The 24,510-nt window shown below is 34.0% G+C and overlaps 1 protein-coding gene across 9 annotated transcripts in view; it reads left to right on the top strand.

Moving 5' to 3' along the window:
- The window catches only part of LOC117161533 (uncharacterized), a 53,342-nt gene extending 28,898 nt beyond the window's left edge, over window positions 1–24,444 (top strand). For 4 of the 9 annotated variants that reach the window (XM_033343135.2, XM_076623882.1, XM_076623879.1 and 1 more), the window contains 8 exons: window positions 2,593–2,856; window positions 15,464–15,730; window positions 17,662–17,957; window positions 18,202–18,243; window positions 19,332–19,627; window positions 20,071–20,269; window positions 20,346–20,524; window positions 20,725–24,444. In XM_033343135.2, the coding sequence (XP_033199026.1) occupies window positions 2,694–2,856; window positions 15,464–15,730; window positions 17,662–17,957; window positions 18,202–18,243; window positions 19,332–19,627; window positions 20,071–20,269; window positions 20,346–20,524; window positions 20,725–21,175 (1,893 nt within the window). In that variant the 5' untranslated portion in view covers window positions 2,593–2,693 and the 3' untranslated portion in view covers window positions 21,176–24,444. Of the gene's footprint in view, window positions 1–2,592; window positions 2,857–5,170; window positions 5,424–15,463; window positions 15,731–17,661; window positions 17,958–18,201; window positions 18,244–19,331; window positions 19,628–20,070; window positions 20,270–20,345; window positions 20,525–20,724 lie in introns of those variants that run through there. The other 5 variants (XM_076623909.1, XM_033343136.2, XM_076623902.1 and 2 more) reach the window with 5 other exon arrangements.
- The last annotated feature ends 66 nt before the right edge of the window (window positions 24,445–24,510 follow it).

Below are 24,510 nucleotides of genomic sequence, written 5' to 3'. Positions count from 1 at the left end.
AACGAGCTCGCGCTGGCCATCGTTCGAGTCATTCGACTTTGATTCCGTGCTCGCGAGTCCCTTATGACTTTATTCGTCCGTGTCATTTACGAGATTGCATGCCGCTACCGAGAAATCGTCGCTTCCAGGAGTCTTTCCGTACAAAACCGATGGCAAGGCGACGAGAGGGAATTTTCAGTGCGATCGGTAATGATCATTGCGATGGAATTTTTGCGCGTAGCCGAGGATCTCAAAGAAAATAAATGACTCGTGAGTCAGACAGTTGTAACGGTGTGTGTCGCAAACTGGCATGGAAAAATTGGCGGCGATAAAACAAATTGTCAGTTTCTTTCGCCTGTCTGATGCTGTTGCGTTTTCAAGATGTGACGAATTGAGATTTTGGAGTGCCATTTATGGTCCGCGGTACATACTCACCTGGCAATAACGAATATTCTAATATTTTCTGCTTTTCATGAGTTCGAATAACGGTGACACTCCATTTATCCGAACTCCACTTATTCGAATGAATTAGCGTCTCATTAAGTGAACTCCTGTTGATTGAATCCACTTATCGGAACAAAGTTGTTATTAACGAGCAAAATCAGTGAACTATAAGTAGTAAGTAACATTAGTGGATTATCAATGATTACTGTTAAACTACAGTATTTTTAAATAGTAATTGCGAAACTCCTTAATTTTATGGGATAAATTGAAAAAAGATTAGATTGTTTGCTATGGGTCACTAAGAAAGCTTCAGAAATATATTGAAGTATTTACTATCGATAGTATTTGTTTTATTCTATACAAAATGTCAATGTTTTATTGCGAGCTATAAAATTTCATTTTCTTGTTTCTAAAGGAATAAGCCTTAGATTACATATTGATAAAAAGCTACTCGATCTTTGTTTTTCTAAAAAAAACCTAATTTAACGTACATTGTAGGTATTTTAGAATCTTTATCATTTATTTATCAGTGGCTTAGATTGTTTGATGGTTAGACCAATCGCCTGACAACCTAATGTTTCGTCCTCACATCTCATTTCAACGATCTGATCAACAGATTGTCCTGCTTTCGACATCCCATAAACCATGTATTTACTTTTCGATATCTTTATCTGAATGTTCTTAAGGTAAGGTCATAACGTGTATACGTTAGTTACCACAAAAATATAATCAGATTAAAGAAAAAAAGACAAAATCGATATTTAATTATCCCTTCTATATTTACAGAAAAGAACACTATTGACATAGCAGTCCTTAATCCTCTATTCGTTTTACTTTGAAGCGCGATAGAAAGTGTCAGTTAAAGTAACCAAATGTCACGATTTCACAAACGACAAAATAATAATCGTATCTATCTTTTCATGTTTATGAAAGGAATTATTCTACCCATACAATTTAAAATTTTATTTGATCGATTTTTTCTATTTTCATGCGTCAAATCGCTACGATTTATCACATCCACTTCAATTATCTTGCACAACGTATCGTCAAACGATTTATCAAAACGTCGTTAGAACAGTCTTATCTACATCCATGGTGAAAAGCACGAACTAAGAGCTTTTGGAAAATAGTGAACCTGCCTACCATTTTATTTCCTATGGATATCTAATTTTAGTTTTGCTTTACTTTTGGAACGGCCGTCCGATCGCTTTCACCACGTGTGTCATATTTTCCTAGAACAGAACGGTTACACAGCTGAGTAATCTGTTAAGGAGATGCTTCGACATGCTTTCACTTGGTATTGAATTTGATTTACAACCGCTGTTTGAATTGTGCTACGATCGCGACACGGTTCGCACGATTTCGTCTCGAATATTATCCAGTCGCCACCACATACCATGATATTACATTGGTTTATAAATTATTGATATCACAAATTCATATGTTGCAAGCAAAACTAATCGACTTCACCTTTTGTAAACTCCCCAATTTTGTTATCTCAGCATATGATTCATGGACTACAGATGTTTCTGCGTTTGTGGAAAATTTAAAGATGCCAAGATGTCGTATGTAATATGCAAAAATACGTAAAATATTACTCAGGATTATTTTCTCGTTTTAAAATGAAGATTGGATCAATACCTATATTTCTTCTTTTCTGATCTTATAAGCTTATTGATTGTAGATCACTAAAAGTCTGATATTCTTGTTGTTTCATGATAATTTCATCCAGTTCATATTATAAGAAAAATGCATGTTTACAGAAATAGAATGTGATTACTTTAAGAAGATCAAATCAATGAAGAAAATAAATGGACCAAAGTTGCGTGAACAGAATAATAGAAACAATCGTTGAATATTTTATGACTTTGAAATCTCGTCGAAAAACGATATTTATTATACAAAAATAAATTGTTTTTTGTTGAATAGGGATTCATATAACAATTTGTCAATATAAATCTATCAACATATGAATACACCGATACCTTCACACTATCATTGACAGTAATTACGTAATAATCTGGTTGTATCGTAATAAAGTCGCTCTTTTTCGTACAATCGGTGACGAAGATTAAATAAAACGAGACGTTTAAGGTTACAAAATTGAAACGGCGTGAATCCACTCGAGCTTGTGCCAATTTTTGATAATTAATCTGTTAATTTTTTCAGCGAGCAAACGGTCACTCGAAAATGGGGTTGAAACGACGACGCAACAAAGCAGAGCACCGATGAAGTGATTAATTCGATCGCGAGTGTGGGTGTAGAAGAAAATGATGACTGCCATGGCCAGATTACCTTGCAAGCAGACTTCGCCTTCGCAACAGCCGCGAGTCAATAATTTTGGGAACAGTCGAAACTCTTACTGGAACATGCAAACCAGGCATCCAGCTCCTCCATACGTCAGGAATCATCAACGACACACTGATCATACCGGTAAGTCGATACGTTATTTATTATTAACGTACCTTTCGCTACACGTGTTGCGCTCCCAGGGTGAAGGTCGGGGCGGTCGCTTTTCACGATCAACCCTTTTTTTTCCCTCCCTTCTTTCCTTTCTTTCAACGTATAATTTAACGCAGGGGAAACTCGATGTATAAAAAGACGCTTTGAAGGAGCAGAGTATTTATATCAGATATAATTCCTTCCTGTTGAATATATGCGTCGACGGCGCCTTTTCCTCCGAGTTATATTGAGACGTCTAACCTTAGTGAAGATATATCCTATTGTGTGTAATATTGAAAGGAACAATATATTTTCTTTTGTATATTCTCGATCAGTGGACCGATCAGAAAGTGAAAACATGTAAAATATTTAAAATGTTGCGCCTGTTATAATATTCAATAAGTTGGACAAACTTCAATTCGCAAGTTCAATTTTACGCTGAAGCTTGAATATTAAAAATCTTGCTATTTATCGAAACGAGAACAAGGATAGCGAATACGAAACTAGATATAAACTTAACAAATTAATTTACCAAGTTCTATTGCCGAGAAGAAATAACGGAATTTCCTCTTCTTCTATATTTAGAACCGGGACGCCATCAATTTGATTTCCAGTTTTCGACGCGAGCCCTTGGTTTTCTGACTCTTTGAAGTTAGAGAAGCTAAATTAAATTTGTGTTTGGACGTTATCATTAAGTTAAATCTGCTTTTCGGATCATAATTTTCGTTTGTATTGAAGTTGAGGATAATGGAAATTTTCGGTTGGAAGGACCAGGAAGGATGCTGGAAAGAAGCGTTTTAATTAAAAGTTACTTAACTGGGAATCGATCGCAACACGGACTTTTGCGATTCATAACTCTTCGTTATTTACGCTGCGTGCTGTGCAACCTTCCTACGGGCAACGTTACATCCTTGAACGAACTTCCTATCGAGCGGACCGTTTTATCTTCACCCTTCACCGTTATCGTCATTAATTATCCTTTTTACGGCACGTTCGAACAGCCCGTTCTTTCGTAACGATCTTTGACAAGTTACCAGGTACTCGCAGAAACGTCACAATATCACCTAATATTTGGAACGATGATTTATCGAGCCTCTAGATCGCTTTCTAACGAGTTACGTTTGCCATTTAATTACGCCACTATTTTACCAAAATACGTATTTCTTGAATTAACCAATAGTCTTTAACAACATCGTTATATTTCTATAGTATTATTGCAATTCTCATATTATTCTTCATTCTATTAGCGTAATTATATTACAATTACGCTTTTTTTTTAACGACATCGTACTTATTTACTATGTAATTCGTGATTATTTTATCGAGATACTTTGTGCAATTTTTAAATGACGGGAAGTCATTGTTGTCAAATTCCTATTTTATTATCGTAACTCCTATGGCAATTTCTGCAATCTTTTATTTTATTACTTTCATCTTATCGCGCTTTGTCATTTTTTCTGACGACATTATGTTTATCATCCAGCGATTTGACTATTTTACTCCGACATATTTTTCAAATTGCCAATGATCTTTCTCATTTTTATGTTTTTATGTCATTGTCACAATTTTTATTTTTATTCTTGCAATTTTTTATATTGCCGTAATTTATACACACACATGAAACGAAATTGTAACAATAACATAGTAATGCCCAATTATTCGATTTCGTAATGTTCCTAATCAAATTTCTTCGCGCTCTACCAATCTCATATTCTGCGCCTGTGTAAAAATTAAAAATAAATAATTGTACTGTTATAATTTCATGTTGGTCTTTGCAATTTTGTTACTTTACCCGTGTAATTTCATCGCGTTCTGTTTCTTTACAATTTGTTATTTCAGTTTCTAGCTGCTTTTTCGTTTCATTACTGTGATTCTGTACACCCTTTCATTACATGGTATTCTGTTAAGATAAAACTTCAGTTAACATTTTTACCGTGCACCGAGCAAATTGCGACGAGTGTAATAATTTGTATACGGTAAAAAATACCTACGCGTTGGAAAGTTTCGAAAGGTGAAAACGTGGTAGGAAAAAATAATATCGCGGTGACAAGCTGGTAATTTGCGAAACTTTTCTCATCTTTGTTTCACTGAAAGTTTGGTGTAAAAATGGTAAAAATCCTACAGTTCCGTGACGTTTTCTCGAGATTCTTTAGAGAACGGGTGCACCTTGCAGTTGGACACTTTCATGTCATCGCTGAATCCACAGGAGTGCTTTGAGTTTCTGTCGGCGCATCCTTTTTCTTATCTGTGTTCCGCCACGTTATTATCACAGTCTTCGGTCGTTTCAAAAGAAAATCTGTTACAGTATGTCAAACATATGTCATCGGCTACCATGACTGACGTCAACCTAACAAGCATGTTACCAAGAAGTTCCAAGTCAGTTTCAGTCTCGAATGGAACGAATGACACGAATAACTCGTCGCTTTATGCAAGTCCTTTGACGAAAGAGTTGCAATGATTGGGAAATAATAGAGATATTGGACTTCAAACAGAGCTTCGAACAGATCTCTTCTACGTTTCTTTTGTAGACTGTCAACTATTTCTAAATGAAACATAAGGTATATATGCATTTTTTGATCTGTTAAAACGTAGATTGAAAATAGCAGAAGGTACTTCAAACGAAGTTTGGAATAGTTTCCTGCTACGTTTCTTTTATAAATTTCTAGCTATTTTTAAACTAAACATAAGGCAAGCGTGCATTTTTAAATTTGTTAAAAAATTGATCGGCAAAGGTAGTAATTAAAAGTCTTTATGTTCAATCATTTTCGATCATAATGATATGCAGTTTAAATTTTTAATTACGATTGAGAATGTAACATGTAATTCAGGAATTTTTAATTACAAATTTTCATATAAGACAAACAGTTCGTATGCGTTTTAATTATTTTGGACTATGAAACAGTGACGTTAAATTACAAATTTTTGTATTGGGATTTATTAAAATTTAAATTAAATATTAAATAATTAAAAGTTATTAAAGTTAAGTAAATAAAAAATGTAAAGTAAAACAAAGTTAAATGAAATAAAAAATTTGTCGATTGAAATTTTTATATTAAAAATATACGGGATGATGTCAAGAAATATAGCAAAATTTAGAGACTTTTAGATTGACATATGATTTAAATTAGAATGACAAGGAAGATACAGGATTTGCTGAGAAAGTTTTAGCACATGCTTGTTTTAACGCAATGCTGTTCAGAACTGCTGCTTCTCAGAGCGAGGCAGCTTCGCCCACTCTTTTCCTCTGCCATAGCACACGACGTTGGTTGATCCATAACATATGCCCAAATACAAACACAATACGACATACGAAGGGAAACAAAACTACATAAAGTCGTGTTCCCACATGAACAGCTATAAGCTAATGCGTTTGAAATTCTTAGAAACATTTAAACATTTCTTTGTATGGTGTATCATCGTTACATGCGGACAATCGTGCGTATAATTTTCGCACGTATTTTTTAAAACATTAAAAAAGATATTTATCGTATATTATATATATACAATTGGGAACAAAAATAATTGGACATATAGTGGAATTAAATTAATCGAGCTACTAGTACTAATATTGTATACTTAAGTTTTATTTATTATACAGGGTGGTTGGTAACCGGTGGTACAAGCGGAAAGGGGGTGATTCTACGCGAAAAAAGAAGTCGAAAATATAGAATAAAATTTTTTTTTTTTTAATTTTTCTATCGAGACAACGATCTACAGTGAGATCCGTTATAACGAGACGTGATAAAGTGCACGCGTACCGAGCGAAAATTCAAAGTCGATTTTCTCGAAAACAAAACCTCAAACGAAAAATTTTTATTCTATATTTTCGACTTCTTTTTTCGCGTAGAATCACCCCCTTCCCGCTTGTACCACCAGTTAACAACCACCCTGTATATTCTCGTAATACACAGATTATGTAGTAAATAATTGAAATTCATATTTACGTTTCTATATGAACAGACTGCATTTAACGAAACTTTCGTTATCCAACTATTTTTGTCCCCGCTGTATATTCCAAAATAATTTCAACTGAAAAATTGTTGAACCCATCGAGAAGACTGATAAAACGCTGACGAATGTATTGAAAAGCTCGATAAATTGTTGCTTCTCGTTATTTACATAAAAATGAACACATTGTTAAGAGCACTGACACGAGCATTTATTTTACATCGCAGCCTTGGAAACACGATTTTCATCCAAAATGACGCGCGTTGAAAAGACCGATGAATTGTCATCGAGCATAGGAAAGGCTGATGGACCGTCATTGTAAAAACGCCAATGGACCAGCATTCTGCACAGAATGACGCTGTCCGTGTCGTTTCGAAGCAATAGAATGAATATTCGTCATGTGTTGCAGATTTAAGAATGAAATCTTTGTGCGAAACGGGTTGAGTGCGGTAAAAAGGCAAATGAATGTAGAAAATCTGCGACGACGTTAGAGGGCATTAGACGAAATGTGCAGAAGTCACGTATTTAGAATGTGAAAACGCCATTCCGGTCGTAAATGGCGTGCACGATTTTGTTGAGTGTTCTGCGTGGCGCAGCGGTTTGCATGAGAACGCGGTTTAAGGGGTTCTACTGGTGGAGAGAACGGTTTTTACCCTTGAAGGGTAGATTATGCGGTCTCGTCGCGGTTAGCGACCGTTGGGCCATTTTTGATTCCGCATGGAAGTTCCATTATATATGGTGTTTCATAAGAGGTTGCTGGTATTAATGGGCTGGCATTTTGAAATTCATCCAGTTGACTACACAATTTTTCGGTAGACGAATGATCTCAGTTTTAAACGAATGTAGGCATATATACGACATAATGAATATTACAAAAATTGAAAATATGTAAATGTTTTAATTTTTGTAATATTCACTTTCGTATCGTGTGATACGGGACATTATCTGTGACATAAAATGGACCATAGCGCAAGATACAATGTATAATTGAATATGTATTTCATTAAAATTACTGTTTCTAGTTCACCAATAAATTTTTTGATAGATATTCCTAATATTCCAGATTGCAGTATTTAAATTTAAAAGTTCAACAACTATTGTTATTTCCATTGCAAATTAAACGTAGTATGCATAAGGTTTTGTTGTAATCTGTCATATAAAGATACAAATGAAGCTCTTACCTCGCTGTTGCTATGCTAGATTCTATCCACAAAATGCATTGCACTGAAAGCACGTAGTATCCTGTTTGCAACAGACGACAAATGATCGTCGTCAATCGGTCATCTTTGTTATGTCAGAACTGAATTTCACAATTTTCTAATATTGTAATAATCTACTTGGAGCTTGGAGCTACGAATATTTGAGAAATGAGAAATGTAAATGATGTCATTCGGTGTAAAGTACCGACAGCAGAACTATTTTTAAATAAGTAAGATAAAACGATAAAACTTTTTTTAATACAAAATAATCATATATTTCTGATGATGTATACCACGACATCAAAATAGTTGACGATTGATATGACAGTAGATAATTTCCTATCGCTAATAACTATGCAGTTGATGCTTTAATTTAAGGAATACAACTCATAAGAAAAATTAAATTTTATCATTTTATTACTTTACAAAGGAAGAGTTACATTAACATAGACCGTTTCCAAGATTAATAATATATTTCAAACAGAAGTTACAACAAAAAGTAACGAGTTCTATTAGAAAATCAGATTTGTCACAGACATAGCCGTCTATTTATATTTCGATTGCGACTAATTAATTCCCATCGATGCATCTGTATTGGGGGTGCCATATCATTAAAGTGCATTGAATTTAAATTGCCAACAATTCGGCCAATCGATTTCACTCTGCCTGGCTATCGTGATCGAATCGTTGATTGTTTCGAGGCGAGAGTATCAGCTCCCTAAGGCGTGTCAGACGCTTGTCATCAATCATCAGCGTGCGTGGCACGCGAAAACGGGAGAAGCCGCAGATGTCGGACTGCTCGTCATTTAATGCTCGAGCTTGCCATCTCGTCCTCTTCAACGAGACACTTTAACCCGAACGCGCGTGTAAAGTGCGTACACGTGCACCACTGTCGCTCTGCATTGGCGTAACGCGGCAAAAACATCGAACCAGCCAGTAGGTCTGTTAATCCTTTCGCTGTTTGACCTATTCACATTCACAGACACTGTATCTCGCGACGCAATATCGTTCATATGACTCCAGGGACGAGATAACACGCGTATCTGGTTTTCAATATTTAACGACAGGCCTGACTAAAATGTAAAACTTATATTGAAAAAGTCAAAATATGACAGTTATATGTACATATGGCGAATGAAAGAATTTTTCAAATTGATGCGCTATGAATTTTAGCAACTTCTGTACTAAGCATTTTTTATCGTATTAGTAACAGTTATCTATTCTATGGAATGCAATTATATTTATCTTAATACATCATAAATATCGCGTCAACGTTTAAAGAAAAATGAAACAAGACATTTTTGAACGTAGGAGATGTCCTGGTATGAGTTTAGGATCGTTAACCCTTTCACATCCGCGGATGAAATGTCTGGTATGTGAATGAAAAGAAACGCTTCTCGAAGCATAAACGACATCGCGAGATATAGATGCAAAAGGGTTAATCTGTACAACCCATGGGGAGCGTAGAAAATATCAAAGCATTCAATATTCAGTATATTTACAGAATTGGATAAAAAGATCGTTAATGCTTCAAGAGAAATTTTAATACAATTGAAATGAGGGACTACGTATATTCACAATTCGTTGCCCTAGTCCTTCGCTGCTTTAACTTCGTTTCCAAAAAAAAATGTAATTATCCATATCGTCATATCTCTTATTGGCGTAAAGAACACTAATTCATTGGTAATATGATAGAAATTCTACTTAGAAAGCAACAAATATTCAGTTTTTTTAACTCATGATTCCTTATGATAGTATTATACTCCATAAACTTTAAACTCAGTTTTCTCAGTTTACGGACTATGTAACCTCCGCTAGATAGAACACCTAAGAATTAGAGTGACGATTCCTTGAAAAACTGTAGTAAAATTAAAATCATAAAACAACCCGATATAACAATTAATTATTCAAGGTACCTCAACCATCGTATCTACAAGGTTGAAGGTGGTCAGAGTTTATGATGATTCGAGATGAAAAATGGATTCCCACTGATAAAAGTTCCTAACGTAATTAGAGTGTCATCGTGAATTATTTATAATGTCCTGGTACAGTACACGGTAGCTTCTTCGATGGCGGCTGCAGAAGATTCTTATGCGTAATTTGTCCTTCGTTTATTTCTGTCGACTATCTAATCTTGTTACTTTCATTCACACAGCGTGGAAACATTTTTTCTCAGGTGGTCACCACGTTAGGTGAAAATATTGTTAACCAGCACGAAAGCTTGCGCGTCTACTTGGCTTCCGGTTCAGTTGCATGTCGTTATCGTTCATCAACACGAACATATCGCTGCAAACCGTTTCCCATTGCTCGGAAAAAAGTGCATCCTCCATTCCATTTACTGTTCTCCATTATGTCGTTGCTGACCCGTTTCGTCACTTTCATTTACGTCTTCCTTTCGTGGCACGATCGATCGACGAATGCAACGATGCGTGCAGCCATCACTTTTCAAATTGTTTACGTATGTATGTTAAAATCAGGAACCCGCAACAATTGGAATACTAAGTGAAACGCTAAATCATTGTATAGCCTGTACAGTGTATGTTATTTAAAGAGTGAAGAAAGAAAGTAGTATAACTGATAAAATCACTAATTTAATCTTGCTGCGTTGTTTCGGTCAATTCCTACCCCTTTGTATCTTTCCAAGCTTGAAAAATATCTGAAATTCGAATGAAAATTAAAATAGAAATGTTTCTGTTCCTTTGCTGTAATGAGAACAAAGTTGAGATATCAAAATTTCAAGATCGTAGCCGGGTTAGAAAATATGAAAGAGAAGTGGAAAAGTGTAGGTAAAATTAAACTCTGATAGAAAAATCTGTTTTCCAACGTTAAAATGTGTTTTCATAGGCACTCATAAAGACGTGGAAATTGAAGATAAAGTCCTCTAGGATCTACGTTTTAATATATCCTTTCCTCTATTTATCTCGTCTTTAGAAAAAATCCATCTTGTATCCCTTTCCTACCGAATCCCTCGTATGCATGCAAACATAGAAATAAAAATTTCTTCGTATAGAAATATACGATTTTTGTCATTTCCTCGGAGGTAGTGTTTCAAAAATAAAATATCGAAAAATCAGTATATTGTATTAATTCTGTATGAATATTTTTTCAATATATTTTCAGAATAAAATAAAGTGCAAATAAAATAAAAACTACAATTGTTCTGTAAACAGTATTACCATTTTATGCTAAAAAAAGTGTACTTATTTTTATATATATATATATGTCGGAGATGAAATGAAAACCGGAGCCTTCCCTATGCAATTTTGAGGAAGCCTTTTAATGCTTTAGCCTAGATTTTATCATAACTGTAATTAAGTAATTGTCATTTGTAATTGTTTGACATTTGTGAAAAGCGAAAGTGGGTTCGAGGTGACAACTGGTCGCTGAACGTAGCCACGGTCACGGGATAAACGTTTTGCTTGATGAAGACAGAAATTGCCTAGTATCGGCGTTTGGATCTTTCTCGATGTTTCCAAAGAGTATACAACAAACTTTTGACAGATATTGCCTAGCAACAACGATTGGAACCTTCTCGATGTTTCCAGCGAGAATATAACAAACAAATGCAGTCGTATAACGAAAAAGATTTTAATCAGATTTTCATTCGTGTGATCGCCTTGGAAAGTGATACATCGAGTAATTTACCGAGTGATTCAGCAAACGTATTTTTTTGTTATAAAATTGTTTAAAGTTTTCCCGTTGACCGTGGATTCGTTTGAACCCCGGATCATTGTTTATAGCGTAAATTAAATTCAATATTTGTAAATTTATCAATCGTTAATTTTCATTATTCGTTAAATTAGTAAATCGTAAGATATATTATTCGTTTCTTTTATTGTTCGATAAAACTTATTATTCTTTAATCTAATTAATAATTTAATTTATCATTTGTTAATCAATCATATCATTTACAAAATTCATTATTCATAATATTTTGTAAAACCTTGTTTATTCGTGTAAATATATTCTCTGTTTTGTAAAACAATGGCTAATTCAAATGAAGAAACATTACGTGATTCAAATCCTAATGATAACCCGACATATATATACACGTTATTTACTTGTCACGTGTCGTTATTTTTTACGTGGTGAACGATTAGCATAAATTTCACGATTTTTATTCGTTCCATTTCCCAAACTACTGACTCGACTGTATTTTTTCTTCATTGTTTGCGGTGGGTCGTTACCACAATAGGATGTGCTTGTGGCTATTCGGAAATTATATTAAAGTGAAACTATTGACAACGCTGCCTGCATTCATAATATTTTGCGAGGTTTTTGAAATAGGTATTACAGTTCGATTCACAGGTGAAATGCTTCCTCTCTCCACGATTTCAGTCGACGCTTGTACGTTGAATTTACGCTTGTGGTTTGTTATATAATGTTAACTTTAGTAATTCACGTTGCATCACCTTCAGTTTAGTATATACTCGTACTATTACATAGGTTCTCGCCATTTGTATAATATTGTTATATCATAACAATGAGAATATATATAGTGTAAATATTATTACATTATTCATGGCAAACGATAAACTTAAATTATAACTTGGCAAACGATAACTTAAATTGTTTATTAATTTAGTACCTTAAATTATAGGATATCTTTTTACTGCTTGTAATTTCATAATACTCGAGGTTACCGTTGTTATATAATATTAATAAAATGTGTCAATACTTTACCTCAAGTATATTTTTTTTCACATAGTTGTGATATACCTTCGAGAAAACGCATAAGCGCTGAAGGAATATTTGCAATATCACATTGCAGGTGAAAAAGACGGGTGTACCTGGTTACAGATAGCTTCCATGCATATTTCACATTCTTGAGAAACCTTTAAAAGGAAAATAGAATATGAATAATCGTATAACTAATTCACTTTTCGTTTCTTTATGAATAAGTTAGTTACTAGCTATTATAAATTTTTCATCTTAAGTAGACATTTTAAATGTAATCATTGGATATCACTTTTATTGTACGAATCATTTAACATACTCTTTGCTTTATGTATCTGTGGAGATATATATATATATAAGTACACTCCTCGTCAAAAAGATAACTTAGGTGTGTTATCTTTAAAATTTCTCAATGACGCGTGCAAAGTTTTTCGTCTGTAACGTATAATATCAAAACGTTATGAGCTCAGGATATGCGGTTCGTTGAAAATAATTAAAAATATTATACATATATATGTATACATATATAAGTCGACGTCTATGGATAGGCAGGTCAATGTGTGTAGCGTTTCCTTGTACAACTGAATATTATACGTTCTGATGAAGGATGAATGCTACCATGATTTCTGCAGAAAAATATGATTTACAAATTATATGCTAGAGCATAAATCATGATTTCATACAAGTTTTTATTTATATCCGTTGGGTTATTTTCGATCAAACCGTAGTTTTACGTCGTTAAAAAAACTTCTTAAATTCGAAGAAAATATTACAGAATCTTTATTGATATACGTGATTTTTCGTTTCGGTTATGTGATAATGATCTCCTTACAATATCAAAAGCCTTTTCTCCGTTGAAATTAAAGAGATATTGAGATACAAAAAAATCGAATACCGCAGGTTCAAATAATAATTTCTAGATGAAGACATTTTCGTAAGTTTGAAAAAAATTGAATTTGTAAAAACTCTTTCTCTAAAAGATATCATGGATTGGAATAAAATATATTTTATATAAATGCAAATTTTTACGAACACTATATGGATACAGGTCAATAATTTGGTTGAAATAATCTTGCAGAATTTAAAATAATTAATAGAATTAGTAGAAGGACTTTAATGTTATATTTCTGTTAATGCGTTAATTCTGTATTTCAGATTTTGTCTTCATTATTTTCACTAATGATGCTTTTCTTACGATAAATTGCCCCTAAAACTGGCTAATTAGACTGGAATTGCGTGTACTCATCGTACATTGTTCAAGAGTCATTTCCGTTGCGAATATTTGCGAAACCGGTTTAAGAAAAAATAAACACAGTTATAATTACTAAATTTGCCAACTATTGAAAATAGTCCACTATTTAACAAATTACTAAACGTTGAAATATATAATATTCATTCAGAGATTAAAATTAATAATTAGCTCGTCTGCTTAATTATTAAAAGTTTTATTCTCGAGTTTCTGCGAATAACAATGTTTTGATCATTAAATATATTATTATTAAATGTAATCATTAAACGACTACTAACCATTAAATAATAATTAAACAGCTATTAAATAGTTATAGAATGGTATATGAATTATTCGTGTTTATTTAGAATATTATTATTTGCGATAGAAAATTTGCTGAATGTTTCAGTTTACTATGGAGATTCTACTATGGAGATTAATATGTACGTATAGGCTCAAAAATATTTCCTGTATAGTGACCGTTATACAAAAAAGATTGGCAATTTACTAAGCAGTATCAAGTAGTACATGCATCATTACCAACCATTATCCGAACCACTAATCCTCTTACTACTAATAGCCATTTTTACCTGACGAGTCGAGAAAAGGGAATGGAGAATTCGAATTTACAGTTATTGAACCACCAATAAAATTTTTTCTGTAGCACGCAAAGTGAACTCATTCCGTTACTAATCGCTTCCGACATCGTTAGAATACTTTCGTTATTAGAATTAATTTTCAATCGCATTAGAAGATCATTACGCAGGAATTTCCACGGTGTTTTATGACATCGGATAATATTTCTGACGAAGACTTTGATTTATCGATGATACAGTTTCATGTTAATTTTTAGTTTCCCTTTGAGTCACTAATTTAGGAGCCAGAATGTCTTAAAAGAATTAAAATATCTAACTCGTCAATTGTACGTACGAAAACAAGTCGAGGAAAATCGAGTTCGTATGCTGAATTAATTTTTTATTAAATATATGTACATTTAAACTCGATGTTCTCGAAAACGAAGCTTCAAATGAACAGATTTTATTCTACGTATTACACGTAAAATAATCGGAGGCTGCATTTATCAATGCGCAAGCTGGGGCTTCGTTCTCTATGGAGCCTCGTTTTACAACATAACTTCAAAACATAATTACACTTTGTGACGATGTTGCGCCCAGAGTCTCCAAAAGTACAAATGTATCCTTAACAATAACCCTATATATCCTGTTGTATTAAACTTCCCGCAACATCCTGTCCAATCGCGAAAAAAGTCCCATACTAAAGAACCGAAACGTAGTTTTCCACTGGAAATACTCCCTCGAACACCAAAGATTCTTCACTGTTCCCTGTCGGAACCAGCGATTTGCTGTAATTGTAAGCAGGGACAAAGGTCCGGCGTAGTTAGAAAGAGACTCGTGCCGGCGCACGTGGCTCAACCCTGTCGGGCGGGTATCTGGTTGGACGGTATCCGTTTACAGGAAGCGAGCTATTTACCGTTTTTACTCGAGTGTCACTTACAGCCGTCTGGTTTCCTCGTCACGTGCTACAGGGAAGCGGAAGAGCGCGGTGGAACTGCTCCAGGAGACGAAGGCGTTCTACGTGAAGAGCGAGACCGTGCTGGACCGGAAGCAAGAGCTGAAGAACAGTGGTCATCTTCAGGTCTCGCAGCTGAGCGCTCCGAGCGCGCCTCCAAGGCTGCTGAGGAAATGCGGGAACACGTCGACCTGTTCGATGCAACCGACGTCGCCGTCGCAGCTGCCACCTGCTCCGATGACGCCACCTTGTTGCTGGGCATCGTGCCACGAACAGGACAGGCGTAAGTCTCTTGGAAAAGTTCGATGCTATACACTATATACACCTTTCGATGTATACGTATACACCTTTTTGACCACGTAATCGATTTAACGCGCATGGCTGTTAACAGTTGTACGCAACTACAGACACATATGTGTACCTATGTGTCAGTATTACATATACGCTTCCTCGTTTCATTGCCGGGCAACTTGCCATCGACGAGATTGCTGTAAGTGGTTGTCCGAGCACTTTCGAAAGCTTTCTTCGATCTTTTCTCATGGATGTTATACTGTAGCTGAATGGGAATCGGTAACGAGTTTGGCTATCGTGTTTATGGGGATACCTGTAGATGCTTCCGTAATCGTTTCTCGAGATTTTTACTTGTTCGTTTCGTTGCTACTGATTTCCTTTACAGCTAATTCCCTGTTGTCTTTTAATCCTCTGTTCTTAACTTTGCTCTCCACCTCACTTTTTCCTCACGTTTGTCTGTCTCCAGGCATGTTCTTCCTTTGTACTATTCATAAAATGCGTGGAATACGCAAAAGTTACAAAAATTAAATTGGATAATGACACCAAATATTCGAAAGCTATCTTATAATATTGAGAAAAGTGTGATATGTTCGTTTTTTTTTAATTTGTGTTGACTATGTTACCTGGTAGCTAAAAGAAATTACGTATTTTGATATGAAATAATCAAAGCCTTTCGAAGATAGGCGATAAAAATAATTTTTAAGAAACAAATAATAGTGGATAATAATAGATACTTTGTTTTTCACAGAAATGAAAATTATTCACAGAGATTTGTAACTATTATAAATGTAAATAATTTTAAGATCATCAAATTAACGTTCGACAGCCGGAGTATTACCTGGCATTAGACACTTTTCGTGGATTAAATAATCGTGCGATTTTACTTTATCCTTTGCGGCCGAAGGCTGTGGTATTCTTAGCAGCATACTTTTACCGTTTCGGTCGCGCGCCGGAAAATGAACGAGTCGTTTGCCGTCAACGGTTTTGCTTAATGCAGGTGTACAAGTAAGGTGCTCGCTGCGTCGAGTTAAAAAATTACAAAATATATCTCATTACGATCTCACGAGAAAATTGTAATTATCGATCAAGGAGCAAACACGAAATAAATGTTTACAGAATTTTCAATGAAACTAACGAAACTTTCATAAAACTTCAACTATTTCTATTGCCTACGTTCATAATTCAGCTTCTATTTTAAAACCATCCTAAGCACATTAATCATAAAAATGGATGTGGAGCCATTGTATTTCTTCTTACTAAAATCAACGGATACATTCTGTATCTGGCCGTTAAGTGATTACCTCTTGTAGATTGCTTTCAACGCGACACATGATATCGCTATGTCCAAACTCGTTACTTCCAACAGACCAATCCTGTCCAGGTAGCGTATTTCATTGCGAAACCCTCCAAAAAGAAGATTGCACATTCTCATGTGAATTATTTCCACGTGATGAAAGTTGCAGGAAATATCGTGTTAAAAGATGCTTAGACGTGAATATTTCTAAAAGCGTGTACAGATCTACAAAAATTGTCAACAAGCTAAAATGTGTGTCTGTTTTAGCTAACTACCATCAAATATCTGAAGAAAGTGATATTATAAAAAAGATGTTCTTATAAATGAAGGAGAACACGATGTAGCCTAAAAAGAAATTATTCTTTTTGTAAGTGGAATAATAGAAGGTCGAGTTAATTTTTTTAAATGGGATACTATCCTTTTTTATTCATAATATGTTTATTGAGATATATTTTGAAATTAATATGTTTATTGAAATACATTTATCAGTAGCCATTCAATTATACATATACGAGTAAGAAAAAAATACAAAAGAATTTCTGTTTTTCGCTTAAAGTTGAAAATTTCCCAGAAACAGTTGACGAAATTAATTATGTGGCGTAAAAATTTATTTCGTCTCTGTCGAATAGCGGACGGAATTCTGAGTCCTCAACAAACACTGCCACCCGCACTGCCACCGAAGAGTCCACGTCTGGTTCCTGTTCCGCAGCGGCGCACGATTTCAGGGCCGCCGAGCAGCACCGGCGGAGATCAGCTGCAGACGAAATTACGTCGGTTGTTAAATACCGATAGCAAGGAGAACGTATTCTTTCCTGACAGTCCAACGCAGACGATTATCCAGGCGAATGGTATCCCACAGGAGGAGAAATTCCGATATTCTCCTGGCAGTCTGTCACCTAATCTTCGCGAGGAAGACCGCATAAAGGTAAAATCTTCGTACTTTTGAGTAAATCTTGAAAATACAGTGAGGTATCTCAAAACGAACTACACACGTAATTGATTCTAGATTTTTGTTTGTTGTAGCATCAGTTCGTTGCAGACGCGTTCCTTGTTATATACCTCGCTGTATATTAATTTTTATAATTTGCTTCGTTTCTCAGCTGTCCTCATTTTTGTAAAACAAAATTACTGATTATTTGCAGTTGTATAATCTACATATATATTTTTAGCTCGGTGTAATACATATAGTTCGTGTTCGAGCGAAGATCGACGTGAGTCGTGATTTAGTTTTTACCTTTACTTCCGTCTGAAATGTTTCGCTGTGATTTATTCCGAATATTTTACGCACTGCAATAATTTTATTGTATGTTTATATCCTATAGTTTTACGTACACGTGTACACTATCGTTGAAAGATTTTGAATTTATGAACATATTCGTTGTTGCTGACGTAAAATTATGCTACTTTACAAGATAGTAGAAAGATATACGATAAGCGATATAATTTTTCACGATAGTGTAACTGTCTTAAATATCTTGCAATACTTGTTAATTCATTGTCGATATGTGATATTATTGTCCTTCGTACGTTTTATCCATGAATACGTATGCACGCTTCCTTGCGATGAATCGTAATTATGGAAGTGTCGGAGACAGGAAACGGAGTTAGGAACCGGACGTTGTACATACGCGTGTTCGCGAGTTTAACACGGAAGACATATTCCTCCACTGTTTTATTAAACACGTGCACAGCATGGATGATCAAATTGTTGGGAAACTGGTATGGGATTTCTATCGATCATTTTGATTGATTTCTCTTATGGTTTTAAATTCTCTGATTAATATTTTCCACACATGTAACTTCTAAAAATTTGGGATCAAGCAATACGTATAATTAGAGTTTTAGACTTTAATTTTTCACGTAATTTCAGGAGATGAGATACTTTTAAGATATTTGGAATACAAGTTGCAGTTAAAAAGAAGATAATAATATAGATATACTTTATTTCTTGATCGATGTCTCTATTTCACACTATGTACACGACTTCTAAAAAATTAGGAATAAATCGATGTTTGCCAATTATTTGTGATAATCCCTGTATGTTTTGTATTAATTGTAATTTTAATTGATTTATATAGAATTTTATCATGCATCCAAATTGAAACAATCTGATATACAGAACATGCACCAGGAAGAACTGTATCTGCACTATTAAATCGAATGACCCAAAATTGTCCAGCAACAATTACAAAATAATGCAGTCAACAAAAAGTTTCAGAAATACATGTACATACACTTTTTTACGGTGAAATTATATACCATAAGCCCATATTAAATTCTATTTTTATCATTTTTATAGCACTGCTCGCAAGATGTTCGTTTCAAGTTTGGCCGCAGCAATTCACATTCGCATACATCCGGAAGAACCGGGAGGAAATCCACCAGCTCGCAGTCGGTGGAAAACACCGTGTGTCACAAATCTTTGCCTGACCTCCATACTAGCACGCGACGACGGGCGTCCCTGTCGCCACGTGCATCGACCAAATCATCTAAGCCATCCGGCCATCATCAATCTTCGAGCAATTGCCCAGATTGTGAAACTAGTTCGGATTATTCAGAGCACAGTTTCAAACGAGATGCAGTCTGTTATCGCAGGTATTCAAAATATTTTCACATGTATACTCCGATAAATATAATTATAGAATTCACGGGTTGTTTGAAACATTTTTCTACTTAATTTCTTATGCACAGTGTTGTTTAGGTCTTCCGAAAGTGGGTCTACAAAGTGCTTTTGAAAAGCATTTATGAGATTTGATTAGTTGCACTTTTAAGCTCTAATAATATTCTAAAAAAATATAGCTATTTATAGTGCTACTACATATTATTTTGTTCCTATTATTTTAACAATACTATGTAATTTGAATATCTTTATAAGAACAATTTATTTCTTTCGACTGAAAATTAAAGATAATATCAGAATTAGTTTCATTTAATTTTTAAATATTTTTAAAACTTGAGAACAAAAATTGTAAGTAATAAAACATTTCGCATACTGCGCCTCACATTTGTGAAACATAAAATTATTACTCTCATGTAAGTTATTACTATTCCAGTTCTAGACACATCAGACGTTCGTTAGGTTCAGGTGGTGGTGATGCGAGTAGCGTATTATCTGCCGGTGGTCGAACGCAAAAGTCATCAGGTTCCAGCAAGCTAAGTCATGGAGCGACTGCAAGAGACTCCGGAGGATCGTCCGGACATTGTACACCTCGTAGCGAACCTCCGCCAGTAATACAGGTTTAGTTGAAAGTTAAAGATGTCTCGTAACGTTAAATGGAAACCGCTATTCATGGAGTGAAATATTTTGCTTCAGGATTGCTGGAGTCATATACGTCGTGACAGCGGTGCATCTACTCAACACTCGACGGAAAAAGATCGTTCAAGAAGAGGTAGTTACGCTAACGGTACCCCACCATCTGTCGTAAGGCGATACAGTCCTGATTCTGAGAGCAGCAACAGTCAAACGGATTATAGTCCGACATGCAACTCAAGGTACGTTCTTAAAATTGGACAAATTCGAGCACTCAAAGGATATTAAAGATATCAAAGGTATCCTGTGTGAAAACAGAAATACGAGAAGATTTAAATATTTAAAGAATTAAGTGCTCAGTGTTTTTCATACAAGATATTTTTAATATTCCCCTTTTGTTAGTCAAAGTACATAATAATAAAAGTTTGTATCTCTGCCTCAGGTTTTCCGACGGCTGGAAAGAAGGTCGCGGCCGACCAATTCTGAGATCGAAATCGGACATTAGCGATCGTTATTGGCGTCAGGATAATGGTCGATCCAATAAAGTACCTGCACGGCCTCCTCGGTCGATCACCCAACTCGAGAACTTCTTTGACTGTTTAGGTCTCGATTCGGAAAATTATCAACGTATCACGAAACCAGATTCAAAGTCGTCGTCTCCTGTATTTTTTGATAGCGTTAGCTCGGTTGATTCAGCGTTAGGTCTTTACTCGTGGGCTGGGAACAACCAAACGAATCAGAGTAGTCAATGGCAGAACAATGATTGCAGTGTCGGTATGGGTAACGACGATTCCAACCAGAGGGTTAACGATCCACCGAGCATCGTCGAACGTAACGCTCGAATAATTAAATGGCTCTGTCAGTGCCGAAAAGTGCAGTTTGGATTTAGTTAAGCAACGTGTTTAGGAAAAGGACAATCGATTCTCCAATCTCAGTAACACGCATTCAAGTCAACGAAAATAAGAGTTTTTCATCTTGCCAACGATTTATCCTTTCACGACTCACGGCAACCTTTGCATTTAAGTTGGCTAAAAAAACAGCACGTATGTAAGAGAGTACATTTTTCCTGCTTTTTATCCAGTTACTAATGCTACAGCGAGTAGCCTGTTAATTTATCTTCCTTTTCTTTTTCTTATTTCACAAGCATATGTGCCATCTACTTACCTATATAACTTGTTGTGCATTTGTGTCGCACCTTTAGATCGTCATTGAAACTCTTTGATGTGAGATTCTGTTTTCATCGATGTGTTTTTGTCAAAATTTGTATATACCATCGTAGATGGTAGAAGTTGATTGTATGACAGTAGAGAATTATTTTCATACGTGTAGCCACATACGTAGCTTTCTGCTTGTTTAAATAATTTTGTTTTTAGTAAATCAGTTTATTGTCGTATGTTAGCACTATTGAATTTACAACGAGTTTATCATCACACAAACCAACCGTTCTTTAACCGTTTTTCCACGGTGTTGTGGTCTATTGGTCACTGAAGTTATGTATAAATAGTATGGAGTTTATTGCACTGTTTTGCCTTAAACTTAAGTCTTAAATTAGTCGTTGCTAAATTTGATTGTTATAGTCTCTCTTGTGACAATGCCAGCGGATAACCGGCATTTATATTAGGAAATAGATATTTCTTTCTCACGTCCTTATTTTTCATGCCACGCATTTTAAATATTGAATACATTAATTAATGCTAACATTATTTTTCAAGCAATTTGATATTGAATGCTAACTGGAGATGTGGTCGATCTTTCTGGTTAAGTAGGAATTGAATTGATGGTATTACAGTTACGTCAAAAAGTCAAGTTTTTATCTTACAATGCAGAAAATACTTACTATGTTTCTCCAGTAGCATTATTATTACAATAGTATCGATTCAATCACATTAATGTTTTCGCTGGTGGTTCTATATCGTTATATTAATCTGTATTGAGCTGCATTGTAGAAGTAATATTGGTACAAAACAAAACTGTATGTGATTTACAGAATTTTTAACGACTTTTCTCTGTAAAACTTTTCGCCAATGGAATTTATATAAGGAATTTCACAGAATTTTCACACGTTGATGTTTTTATATCCCGTAAGTCTTGTTAAATGATATTATGTTCGATCGTTACGAAATGATTTTGAATATAATACATTTGAACATTTTTATAACTTTGGAAATTACACGTTTGATTAAACAATTTATCTTAATTATACGATATAATTAGTCTGACTTTTAGAGTATTTATGAAAGCAAATATCGAAACTCTCTATTATACATTCGGTATTTTATTTATGATAAGTATCTACTTTGTGCCTAAAAAAGCTTGAGAAACCTTATTTTAGTAAAAAATTTATTCTAATTGTTTAATATATCTATACATACGTTCAATATTTTATTGATGAAGTTTTTAATTAAAGCCTGTGTATTTTATAAAATTTAATATTATCGTTTAAGTATTAAAAGAACGATAAAATCAGTATCTTATATTTTAGAAGATTTAAATTAAATACAATCCCTAAAATACTATGATATAATTATTGAAATCTGTAATTAATAAGAAAAAACCTATCAATATTCATTTATCGCTTTAAATATTTCCAGATATATTTCACTGTGCAATAATACGAATAATTCACTTAGATGTTTCTTATTTTAGGTGATATATATTAGATCATACTGTTTGAAATATTTTAACTATTGTGTGGCAATCAATTACAGATGTATTAATTATGACCTTGAATGTTTATAACGAATGGAATTCATCAATTACGTGATTCGAACATTTAACACAAAGCAAAAAGAAAGAAAAAGAATTTGTGTAATATAATACACCAAGAAGTTACTCAACTACTCTCATTTCAAGTGATATAGATGTCTTAGATAAGTAGTGAGTTTGCATAGATCGTAAGTGAAACGTGGTAGTACATTGCATTTAAAACAGAGAAAAAAGAGTTGATATTACTACCCGCGTAGTAGAAAGTCTTGCATTTTTTCAAGCAAATGTAAAGTGATGCTTGTATCGAACAATAGATGTTTCTGTAGTTACGTAACCAGTATTTACTACAATTATTTACTTACAGTTTTTGAGAAAAATATACAGAACGTATAATCGAAATTATGAGGGCTGCCTTGGCAGTCATGGGAAAAGTGTTATTGCACAAAAGTCGAACATAGAGTATGTATGCTTACAAGAAGCATTTTGCTTATAACTTTTTGAGCTAAAGCACTGTTTCATGTATGTGTATCAATGATGTTTGGTGGTATTTAATTACCTCAAAGTTTTTATTCCCAAAATTGAAATTCTTGCCTTGTAATAAAAAAGAAAAAAAAAGAATTCATAATATATTTTTGTTAGTTATAATGACTCGCATCTTGGTTAATAATCCTATTATGAAATGTTTGAAAATAAAACTTTTAAATCTAGTTACAACTTAGTTATTGTAGGATGTAGAGAATATAGCGTTAAATATCTTCGATATATTATTTTCAAAAAGTTTTAAGCAAACTAATGAAATTAACACTATATGTTACTTCTTGAGAATATAAGCACAAGGTGTGTTCTATTTCTACTCTAGTAAGATTTAAGCCTATCAACTTATGGGAAAAGAATCTGTTCGAATGTATTTGAAATTTATTTACATTTAAATTCATTTGTAAGTGTTCAAGAAGAATTTACTACTTATCGTGGTAGAAATCTACATTCCACTTCTTTACACGTGTATATGAATCTCAAGAAGTAAAAAGATAGCATAAGTTTCTATTATTTTTTCGATAGAATTATGTTTTCTGTATTGACGTTAATTTGTTAACATAATCGAAGGAATTTGTATAACATTATATTGCAATTCGTTTTAAGTTATAGATTATGTAATCCATATACTTGTATAGTAGAGCTCCCCGCGATATTTTTATTATTTTATTAACTCGAGGCTCACATATATATATAGACATTTTTTTAGTATTAAGTAAATTTGTTGGAACTTAATTTGTAATTTTAAATCCAAATGTATACTTAAATTGTGAAACTTACGTATGTATATGTGCATAATTTGTGATCCATAATATTTAACATTGTTAAAGTCATACATTTTTAATTGCTTTTTTTATAATCTAGTCACGTAGATCAAAATATGTTAAATTTCAAGATAATATTATTAAATTCCTTCTGTGTATCGCTGGTAATTTTATTTTACAACCCAATTATTATATGAAATATCTACATACATTCTCTCATATAC

The sequence above is a fragment of the Bombus vancouverensis genome, chromosome 2, assembly GCF_051014615.1.
Source record: "Bombus vancouverensis nearcticus chromosome 2, iyBomVanc1_principal, whole genome shotgun sequence".
Classification (NCBI taxonomy): domain Eukaryota; kingdom Metazoa; phylum Arthropoda; class Insecta; order Hymenoptera; family Apidae; genus Bombus; species Bombus vancouverensis.
This window is presented reverse-complemented; position numbering and strand designations above follow the sequence as displayed.